Source organism: Orycteropus afer, unplaced genomic scaffold, assembly GCF_000298275.1.
Source record: "Orycteropus afer afer isolate SDZICR_OR568_19922 unplaced genomic scaffold, OryAfe1.0 scaffold00039, whole genome shotgun sequence".
NCBI lineage: Eukaryota > Metazoa > Chordata > Mammalia > Tubulidentata > Orycteropodidae > Orycteropus > Orycteropus afer.
In genome coordinates this window covers 15,446,835-15,458,675 of record NW_006921626.1, presented here as the reverse complement: position 1 = coordinate 15,458,675, position 11,841 = coordinate 15,446,835, and the positions used below count along the sequence as shown (strand labels likewise).

General features: G+C 37.3%; 1 protein-coding gene across 1 annotated transcript in view; it reads left to right on the top strand.

Moving 5' to 3' along the window:
* CDC42BPA (CDC42 binding protein kinase alpha) overlaps nucleotides 1-11,841 on the top strand; it is a 774,086-nt gene that overhangs the window by 726,818 nt on the left and 35,427 nt on the right. Inside the window, exons 29-30 of the mRNA XM_007936985.2 lie at nucleotides 5,331-5,924; nucleotides 7,663-7,760. Coding sequence (XP_007935176.1) covers nucleotides 5,331-5,924; nucleotides 7,663-7,760 — 692 coding nt within the window. The remainder of the gene's footprint in view (nucleotides 1-5,330; nucleotides 5,925-7,662; nucleotides 7,761-11,841) is intronic.

The window sequence follows — 11,841 nt, the reverse complement described above, 5'->3', positions numbered from 1 at the left end:
GTCTTGTGATTCTAGAAACTTGTCCATCTCTTCTAGGTTCTCAAATCTGTTGGAGTACAGATTTTCATAATATTCTGTCAGTATCTTTTTTATTTCAGTTGTTTCTGTTGTGATGACACCATTTTCGTTTACAGTTCTTGTGATTTGGATCTTCTCTTTCTTTTCTTTTGTTAGATGTGCCAATGGTTTATTGATTTTATTAATCTTTTCATAGAACCAGCTTTTTGTTTCATTGATTTTCTCTATGTTTTTTTTGTTTTTTGTTTCATTTATTTCTGCTCTGATCTTTATTATTTCCTTGCTTCTAGATACTGTAGGATTCTTTTGTTGTTCTATTTCTAGTGGCTGGAATTGATGAGTTCGAGTGTTGATTTCATTTCTTTCCTCTTTTTTGGATGCATTTATTGCTATAAACTGTCCTCTGAGTACTGCTTTCTCTGTGTCCCATAGGTTTTGGTATGATGTATCTTCATTCTCATTTGTTTCTAGGAATTTTTTTATTTCAGTTTCTATATGTTCTATTACCCAGTAGTTTTTGAGCAGTGAGTTGTTCAACTTCCATATGTTTGATGGTTTTTCTTTGCTCTTACTGGTATTAATTTCTAATTTTATAGCATTGTGGTCCAAAAAGATGCTTTGCAGTATTTCACTGCTTTTGAATTATTGAGCCTTGTTTTATGTCCTAACACATGGTCTATTCTGGAGAAGGATCCATGTGCACTAGAGAAGAATGTGAATTGTGTTTTTGTTGGGTGAAATGCTCTGTATATGTCTTGAGGTCAAGTTGGTTGATTGTATTATTGAGTTCTTCTGTATCTTTGTTGAGTTTTTTTCTAGTTGACCTGTGCCTCTTTGAAAGTGGTGTGTTAAAGTCTTCTACTATTATTGTAGAGTTGTCTGTTTTCCCTTTTGATTCAGTTAATATTTGCTTCACATATTTTGGAGCACTTTCATTGGGTTCATAAATATTTATTATTGTAACATCTTTATCAATTGACCCTTTCAACATCATATAATGTCTCTCTCTGTCTCTTACGATGTTTTTCACCTTAATGTCTATTTTGTCAGAAATTAATATTGCCACTACTGCTCTTTTTTGGTTTCCATTGGCTTGGTATATTTTTTTCCATCCCTTAACTCTTAATTTGTTTTTATCTTTGTGTCTAAGGTGGGTCTCTTGTAGGCAGCATGTTGATGGGTCTTCTTTTCTTATCCAGTCTGCCACTCTCTTTCTCTTGATAGGTGCATTTAGTCCATTCACATTGAGTGTAATTAATGATAGGTATTAATTGATTGCTGTCATTCCGTTGTGTCTTTTTGTCTTATTGTTGGTGTTTCCTTGGTCTATATACTTTTCTGTGCTGAGTTCAATTTGTTGGCTAATGCTTTCTCTCTTTTCTTTATTGATAGTTTTGTGCTTATTAACCCCATATGTTTCCCTTCCTTCTGGATTTGCTTAGAGGGATTGTTACTTTTCTCTGTGGTTACCTTGGACTATATTCTTGTCTCTACATTTTTAGAACAGTGCATACTGTGAAGACATTGTCCTGTTTTCCTCTCCATTTGGAAGTTTTTACCTAGAAGGTTTATTCCCTCTGATAGGTTAGTTGCTGTTGTTATATGCTGATTGGCTTCCTTGGTTTTTAGAGTATAATGTTTTATGGTCTTATTTTGAATTTCTGTTTCTGATTTGGTTTTAGTGTTGATGCCACATACCCTGACTTTCTTGATCTCTGTTGTGGGTTCTCTTTTGAAAGAACTTCCTTAAGTATTTCTTGTAGGGTTGGTCTGGTTTTTACAAAATCCCTTAAGTTCTGTTTGTGTGAGAATTCCTTGATTTCACCCTCATATTTGATGGATAATTTGACTGGATATAATATTCTTGGTTGGAAGTTCCTTTCCTTCAGTGTTTTATATATGCCGTCCGATTGCCTTCTTGCCTACGTGGTTTCTGCTGAGTAATCGGAGCTCAGCCTAACTATTTGATTATTATAGGTAATATTTCTTTTGTCCCAGGCAGCTCTCAAAGTTTTTTCTTTGTCTTTGGTTTTGGAGAGTGTGATTATAATATGCCTTGGTGTTTTTCTCTTGGGATCTATCTTCTGTGGGGTTCTATGAGCTTCTTGGACAAATATCTTTTCTTCTTTCATGATATGTGGGAAGTTTTCTGTTCACATATCTTGCACAATTTTCTTCGTGGTTTTTTCACCTCTTCTTGTTCTGGAATTCCAGTGGGTCTTATGTGGTTTCTTCTCATGTCATCCCATATAATTTTTAGGTTCTCTTCATTTCTCTTAAATCTTTGTTCTGGTTTTTCATCATACAGGCTAGTGTCCAGGGATTTGTCTTCTAGTTGAGATACGCATTCTGCAGCCAGTTCTAACCTATTCTTTTGTGCTTCTACTGTTTTGTGTAATTCTGTAATTTTGGTATTCATTTCTGGATTTCTAACTGCTGTTTTTGTATGCATTCTGATTGTGCATTAATCTTATTATTTTATTCTTGAATGATTTTCCTGAGTTCTTCCAGGGAACTGTCTATGTTCTCCTTATTTCTGTTTGGGGTATTGTAAAGTTAGGCTCTTATAAAGTTCTGTAAACATATCTTCTAAATTCCTTCTCAGATAATTCTATTGGCTCCTCTTCCTCCATGTTTAATGAGACCTTTGTGGTTTTGCTTCTAATGCCTTGTCCTGTTTTTTTTGTTGTTGTTGTTGTTATTTGTTTGATTTGAGGTTGCCTTTTGTTTCCTAGACATTTTGAGGTTTTCTTTAACTGTTAGTTATGTATTGATTTGTTTTGTCTTGGTTTTGTGGTTTAATATCTTGAAAAGAAGGTGAACCTCATTTTTATTTTTTAGTTATTAATTCAGGTATGCTGGGTTGCTGTGCAGTTTTCTTTGTAATGGTGGAATCACTGTGTGGAATGTGGATATGTGTTTCTGTTTGTCATAAAGAGGGTTTAGAGTTTGAACCAGGAGGTTTATGGTGGCTGCATGTCGTTTCTTCCATTAGCGGAGAAGGTGGGAGCGGAAGAAGGAAAGCTTGCTGTTGCTAGGGGAGGTTTCTAGGGCTTTGAGCAGGCTGCTACTGATGATGTTGTACTATTATTCACAGGCCTGCAGCTCAAATTCAGCAGAGACTCCAATTGTTTAGGGGTTGTCACTTTCCTTCAGGTTTAGACACATGCAAAAACTCTTCTTCCAAGGTCCCTCAGCACCAAAATCCCGACCCAAGACAACATCCTGGCTCCACAATCCGCTGTGTGAGTTTCTCTCTCTTGGCCCACCCACACGCAGCCCATACCACAGTCCGCCTCGGGAGTTCCTCTGTGGGTCCACCCATCCGCGGCACCAGAAAACCGCTCAGTTTCAGTGGCACTGGAGTCGGGAGAGTGCGTGCTAGTAATCTGTAGTCCCAATATTACTGATAAAGTCAAGTGCCACCTCTCAGTGACCCAAGCCTACTTGGTGACCCACTGCAGGGGCACCTCCCCTGACATGCCCTCCTGCAGTACCAGTGGACTCTCTGCTTGGGTTTCAGTGGCACTGGACGTGCCCATTGCACCTAGCCAACTCAAGTTACCAATAAAATCAAGTGCTTAAGGTAGATCCTTGGGGTGATCGCTGGTATGTTGGTGTGGTTGCTGGTGTGGTGTATTGTCTTCCTTAACCCAGGGAGGTCTCGGATGTCCATTCTCACCTGCTGGTCAGCATTCCCCCAGAAAAGTCTCTGATGGCCTTTCTCAGCTGCCTGTCAGTATTCCGCAGGATAGATCTTCTGATCTTGTTATTTTTTCCCTGTCCCTTTCTCCTTTCTGATTCTACTCCTCTGATTCAGTGAGCTGTTCAGAGCAACAGAATCCCTAATTCAAACTGCTGTACCTAGTTTTTCAAGCACTAAGATGCTAGAGGGAAATAGCGTGGTGATTACTGACGAGACTCTGTTTTGAATCCCCCAATTTGATGTCTTTTAAAGGGAAAAGACATTTTTTTAAATTTCCATGATCCCCCAGAGTTTTAAAATTTCAAGTATGTTTTGTCTCTTTTGGATCATTTTATGAAATACTTCTGCTGTATAGACTGATTGTATTCCTAAGATGAAACGTGAAAGAAAAAACAACTTGCTTTTGCTTTTGTTCTATTAGTACTGTAAGAGGTAACAACCATTAAAATGTGTTTGTTACTTTTTCCCACAGTTCACACAACAGTTTTTTTCTAGAGAGTAATTAAATTACTGAGAGAAATAATGAGGAACCAATTTTATTTCACACTCCTGAATGTGGTATTTTAAATTCTATCTTTATATCAAGTTAGATCATGGGAAAGCAATGCATTTAAACCACATTAGTTTGTTACCCACAGAAATAATTTCAGTGAAATATGAGTTACTCAGTGTTTTAAAATGGAAATCCCATGGTGAAGTTCCCTGGAATTTAGTGCCAGCAAAAAGATTTTTCTTATTTGGATGCTTTATCAGATAAGAACTTTTTGCTCTGGCTGGCAGAAGCCTCAGTGCTAAATTTAATTCCTTAGTATAGTAATTGTTTTATATCTTATCCAAAAACCCACTGCCATCAAGTCAATTCCAATGCATAGCGAGCCTATCAGAGTAGAACTGCCCCATAGGGTTTCCAAGGCTGTAATCTTTATGGAAGCAGGCTGCCACAACTTTCTCCCATGGAGTGGCTGGTGCTTTTGAACTGCCAACATTTTATTAGCAGCTAAGTACTCCTTTTATATCTTTTAGGGAAAAAAAAAAAAAACTTACTGCTGTCAAGTTAGATCTGACTCATAGCACCCCCTCCTTGGGTTTCTGAAGTGGTACCACTACAGAAGTAGATTGCCCACTCTTCCTTCCAAGGAGTGGCTGGTAGGTTTGAACCTCCAACCTTCTGGTTAGCAGTCAAATCCCTTAGGCACTACACCACCAGAGCTCTCCCTTTATATCTTATGTACTTGTTGTTGTTATGTGCCATCGAGTCAGACCCGACTCACAGCAACCCCTCCTTGGGTTTCCAAGGCGGTATCACTACGGAAGTAGATTCCCCAACCTTCCTTCCAAGGAGTGGCTGGTGGGTTTGAACCCCCAGCCTTCTGGTTAGCAGTAAAGTGCCTTAGGCATTACGCTACCAGAGCTCCTTTTTATATCTTACAGCGGGTTTAATTTTCTTCCTTTTCTCTATATGATTTCTGTTCTCTTCTTCTGTGTGTATATCTGTGTCTTTATTATATGCTGACATATTCTTTTGTGTATAATTGGGATATAATTAACTAAATAAATAAAACATTTTACATTTGATAAATTGATTTATTGTTATTTTTCTGTGTAGAAATTATTAGAGTTGGTGACAATAAGAAGATTCATCAGATTGAACTCATTCCGAATGATCAGCTTGTTGCTGTGATCTCAGGACGAAATCGTCATGTACGACTTTTTCCTATGTCAGCTTTGGATGGGCGAGAGACCGATTTTTACAAGCTAGCAGAAACTAAAGGATGTCAAACCATAACTTCTGGAAAGGTGCACCATGGAGCTCTTACATGCCTGTGTGTGGCTATGAAAAGACAGGTCCTGTGTTATGAACTATTTCAGAGCAAGACCCGTCACAGAAAATTTAAGGAAATTCAAGTCCCATATAATGTCCAGTGGATGGCAATCTTCAGTGAACAACTTTGTGTGGGATTCCAGTCAGGATTTCTAAGATACCCCTTGAGTGGAGAAGGAAATCCATGCAGTATGCTCCATTCAAATGACCATACGTTATCATTTATTGCACACCAACCAATGGATGCTATCTGTGCAGTTGAGATCTCCAGTAAAGAATATCTGCTGTGTTTTAGCAGCATTGGGATATACACTGACTGCCAGGGCCGAAGAACTAGACAACAGGAATTGATGTGGCCAGCAAATCCTTCCTCTTGTTGTAAGATTCTGTTACTTTTGGTTGGGTTATCTTTCTGTCTCTTGCTTTTTCATTCCAGTTACTCTCCTAAATTAGTCTTTGTTAATAGCAGGTTACTGTTTTTCTAAGTCATCCTTAAAGTCTTTCCTAAGTATTTCTCATGTCAAGTATGTAAAATAACCATAATGTTGTGAGGCCTAGGCCAACAGGGCCAACATTAACATGTCCAGGACTAAAGCTACTCTTCCTTAGAAGGAAGACTTTACTTAGATGGATTCTTAGCCCATGTTGTATTTTGAAATAACCCCATTGTCTTCTTGGTACCCCAAAATATAATGCTTGCACTCATTAATAACTCATAGGAGTGGTTCTAGAGAAAGTGGTTACTAATACTAAGTGAATGACTGCTAACCAGAAGGCTGGCGGTTCAAACCCACCAGCCACTCCTCAGAAGGAAGGTTGGGCATTCCTACTTCCGTAGTGATACTGCCTCGGAAACCCAAGGAGGGGTCACTATGAGTCGGGGCCAACTCGATGGCAAACAACAACAACAACAACATAAAGGTTTTAATGTAACATCCCTAAGAAGTGTTACTCAGTTTTACATTTTTATTTGTTAAGTAGAAATTTACAATTCCTTACTTTACTCTTTCAAGAAATATCAGACACTAATAAATTAGTGAACACTTCTTATGTGCCAGTCACTGTAGGAGACATAGCAGTGAACAAAATAGACATAGTCTTGCCTTTAGAGAGCGTGCAGTGCAGTCAAGAAGATTCATGATAAAACAAGTAGGTGCAGTTCTTTATCAGTGCTATGATAGCAGCAGTACAGAGTTCTATAGAAACACATAGGAAAAGTACCTAATCAAAAATGTTTTTAATGGAAGAAACTTGAACATGTTTAAATGCTAAAGGGAATGAATCACTAGAGAACTCCAAAGAAAAGGTTGACTGTGTCGGAGATACAGGAAATAAGAGTAAGATCCCCAAGAAGGCCAGAGAGGACAAAACTCAAAACATGGGCAGAAAGATTATTTGGGGCAGAAGGAACTGTAACAAGATAGAAGGTGGAGGTATCGGTATGAGTACAATCCAGTTAAAGGTTTAATGGAAGAAAGTTTAGGAGAGCAATGCATGCTTATTACAGAAGCATTAGAAAATCTAGATAAAAAATAACAAAAATACCGCTTACTCCTACCCACCCAAACTTAACTATTATAGATTTCTAATGTGGAGTAAGAGTTTAAATGAAATATCTGGCTTTTATGACTAGCTCTGCTAATAATTTAATTTATAACTTTAGTTTAAAAAAATAATATAATCTCTCTTTGCTTACATCACCATTTATTGATATTTAGTCTTTCTTTCAACAACTATATAACTGTAATATATATATATGTATAACTGCTAAGTACATTACCCTACCTTCACAACTGAGACTATAACTTTTCTAGATTTCTCTGCTTTGTAAATGTAATGAAATTCCTTTATAAAACTAGTTTTCAGCAAGAGAGTATTAAACCCTTGATATTAACAGAAACTTTATTATTTTACTATCTAATCTTATGTATGGTATGTCAATTCTTCATTTATGATTTATGTTGTTTACTTCAAAAATGTCTTCATGTAGCTGCTATATGATATCAATAAGATTTTGGTCGGATTCCACTCTACAGTTATTTAACACAGATTTTTTTAATGTTTTGTGTTTTAGTAACAGTAATCACAAGACTGTCCCATCCTTCCCTTCTCCCAGGTTACAATGCACCATATCTCTCAGTGTATAGTGAAAATGCGGTTGATATATTTGATGTAAATTCCATGGAATGGATCCAGACTCTCCCTCTCAAAAAGGTAATTTAACATTAAAATATAGCTAAATGAACTCATGAATGTAAGTGAAACATTAATATGACTACTTAGCTATTTTTGATAATTAGACAAGTTGTGGCATATTACTTGTTAATTTGAGATTTAGCTAAAAGTAAGAAAATAGAAATAAAAATCAAACTATTTTTATTACATTATATTTAATATTATATTACATTGTTTTATATTACCTTTGTTATACAAAAGTGTGTTATATAAAAGCTTTTGTTATATAACGTATGTTATAACAAAAAGCAAGAATATATCCTACAACCTACTATATCAATGTTATCTTCCACATTGGGTTTAAAGAGCTCTGAGGGAATATATTATTATTATTAATTGTAACTTTTTCACATAATGGTAAGCCATTTTTAATTCTGTGAAGACAGACTTCACAAACTAGAACAATGATTAAACTTAGAACCAAAGCTGTGTTTAAGAGTCGCATGATTCGAGAATAGATTTCACATACTCCTAATAGAACGTAGTATTTTCCTTTCATGTTTCTTTATGTTTTCGTAACAGAATTTTTGAAGTATAAAAGTGCTATTTTGCAAGAATGAAGAATAGTTGTATAATGATATATCTACTGTATATAGTATGTATCATTAGTTGAGAGATCACGGTATAGAGGGATATAGGTGAAAGAAAGTAGCCATAATCACATTTCAAATATTCGCCCATTTTTAAACCACGTTAGCAGTGAAAAGAAAACTCTTATAAATACTGCTGCATTATGTAAAGCAGTTCAAATATGCTCCCCTGGTTTGAAAATTTGGGCTGGTTACAATTAGTTTTCTGTTTCATTTTTATCATGTAATTCTAGGAGTATACATGAAAGGACATATGACACTTATGATCCCTAACAGTAAACTGCTAATTTGCGAACCCACCTCCTTAGTTAAAAACCAGAACATTATCATTATCACTGTGTCTACCTATGTAGACTCCAAACCCCTGTCTCTCCATAGAGAAAATCACTGCCATGAATTTTGTGCGTATCATTCCTTTGTTTTTCTTAAAATACAGATTTTCTTGCATATCAATTCCGACTCATAGCAAACCCCACCTTGGGTTTCTGAGGCAGTATCTCTACAGAAGTAGATTGCCCAGTCTTCCTTTGGAGGAGTAGCTGGTGGGTTTGAACTGCCAGCCTTCTGGTTAGCAGTCAGATGCCTTAGGCACTATGCCACCAGAGCAACACAATATTCAATGGCAGTGAGTTTGGTTTTTGGTTTTGAACATACATCCCTATTGCTACATAAATTATAATTCACATTCACTGATTTTCACTACTGTAAAATACTCTGTTGGGTGAATACATATAAATTTATTTATCCATTCTCTGATTGGTAGACATTTGAATTAATTCCCAACTTTTGGCTATTATGAACAATGATGCCATGAACATTTCTGCATATGTTTTCTGGTAAACATGTTCAAGAGTTTCTTTAAGTCATATGCCTTGGAGTGGAATTTATAAGACACAGGGAATTCAGTTGTCAACTTTACAGGTTAATAATGTGTAAAGTAATTGTACCAATTGACACTCTACAACCAGTATATGAGTTCTTACCATTTCACCACAAGAATTTGAAAAAAGATAATGTACAGACTGGGAAAAAAATTTTGGCAATGACATATCAGGCATAGTCTAATCTCTAAAATTTATAGAAAACTTCAACACATCAACAACAACAAAAATCCAATTAAAAAATGGGCAGGGAACATGAATAGATACTTCACCAAAGAATACATTCAGGCATCCAGCAGACATGTAAAGAAATGCTCGCAATCCTTAACATGATCCAAATCAAAACCCACTGCCATCGAGTGAATTTTGACTCATAGCAACCTGTTGGACAGAATAGAACTGCCCCCTAGGGTTTCCAAGGCTGTAAATCTTTATGAAAGTAGACTGCTTCATCTTCCTCCTCCAGAGTGGCTGGTGGTTTTGAACTGCCATCCTTTTGGTTAGCAGCTGGATGGTTTAACCACTGCACTACCAGAGCTCCTCATTTACCATTAAAGAGCTGAAAATCAAAACAACAAGATATTATCTCACCCCAGCATTAATAGCAAAGTTAAAAAAAAAAAAAAATGAGGGCATGGATGTGAAGAGATTGGAACATGCTGGTGGGACTGTAAAACAGTGCAACCACTATGAAAATGGTGTGGGTTTCCTTAAAAAGTTGGAAATATAAATACCATATGATCCAGCAATCCCAGTACTAGGTGTAATATCCTAGAGAAATAAGGGCCGTGACATGAATAAATACATGGACACCAATGTTCACTGCATCATTATTTATAATAGCAAAAAGACGGAAATGATCTCAGTGCCTATCAGCAGATGAACGGATAAACAAACTGTGATCAATATAAACAATGAAATACTACTGTGTTAGGCTGAGTTCTCTACAGAAGCAAAACCAGTAAAGTTTATATATGGAGAGAGAGAAATTTACCTTAGGAAAATGGTTCACACACTTAAAGAAGCCGGCAAGTCTTGGATCAGTCATCAAGCTGGAGGCTTTTCTTGAGTCACGCAGCTGCAGGGGCTGATGAGCTGAAGGCTGGCAGGCAGTATACCAGCTCTTGACTCCAACAAATGACGAATCCTAGATCACGAAGCTGAATGGTGGATTGTTCACTCACAGACAATTGTAGGCAGCACAACAGGATCCAGATTCACAGAAGAGTGTCTCATTTACCCAGGATGTCCATAAATATATTGGAAGCAGGTCACACCCCTAAGGAAACTCCCTTTCAATAGATTGGCTGCTCAAAACGTACACATCCAGTCTCATCATGGGAATAACCCACATCACAACTGCTTAAACCACTCAGAACTGTGGTCCAGCCAAGTTGACACATAACTCCAACTATAACAGTCCACCCCTTGTCAACTTGGCAGTTCTACACATCTCCTTAACCATATTGTTGTTGTTGTTATGTGCTCTCGAGTCACCTCTGACTCATAGTGACCCTATGCACAGCAGAACAAAACACTGCTTGGTCCCATGCCAGCTCTACAATCCCTGCTATACTTGACCCCATAGCCACAGCCACTGTGTCAATCCATCTCATTGAGGGCCTTCGTCGACCCTCCACCTTACCAAGCATGACATCCTTCTCCAGGGAATGGTAACCTTCTGGCAACATGACCAAACTAGGTGAGACAAATCTGGTCATTCTCGCTTCCAAGGAGCATTCTGGCTGTACTTCCTCTAAGACAGATTTGTTAGTTCTTTTAGCAGTCCATAGTACTTTCAGCATTCTTTGCCAGCACCACATCTCAAAAGCATCAATTTTTCTTTGGTCTTCTTTATTCATTGTCCAGCTCTCACATCCATATGAGGCAATTAAAAATATCATGGCTTGTGTCAGACACACCTTAGTCTTCAAGGAGACATCTCTGCTCCTCAGCACTTGAAAGAGATCCCTTGCAGCCAACTTGCCAGTGCTATAAGTTGTCTGATATCCTTACTGCTGCTTCCATTGGTGTCAATTGTAGAACCAAGCAACGTGAACTCTTTGACAACTTCAATCTTTTCTCCATTTTTTGTGATGCTGCTTATAAGTCCAGTTGTGAGAATTTCTGTTTTCTTTATATTGAGATGTAATCCATACTGCAGACTGTATTCTTCAATCTTCAACAGTAAGTGCTTCAAGTCATCCTCACTTTCAGCAAGTAAAGTTGTGTCATGTCAGCGTATCGCAGGTTATTAATAAGCCTTCCTCCAATCCTGATGCCATGTTCTTCTTCATATAGTCCAGCTTCTCATATTATTTGCTCAGTGTATAAATTGAATAAGTATGGTGAAAGGATGCAACCCTGCCTGACACACTTCCTTCTTGATTTTAAACCATGCAGTGTCCCATTCTTCTGTTCAAATGACAGCCTCCTGGTCTATGTACAGGTTCCTCATGAGTACAATCAAGTGTTCGGGAGTTCCCATTCTTCTCAATGTTATCCATAATTTGTTATGATACACACAATCAAATGCTTTTGCATAGTCAATAAAACACAAGTAAACATCTTTCTGGTATTCTTTGCTTT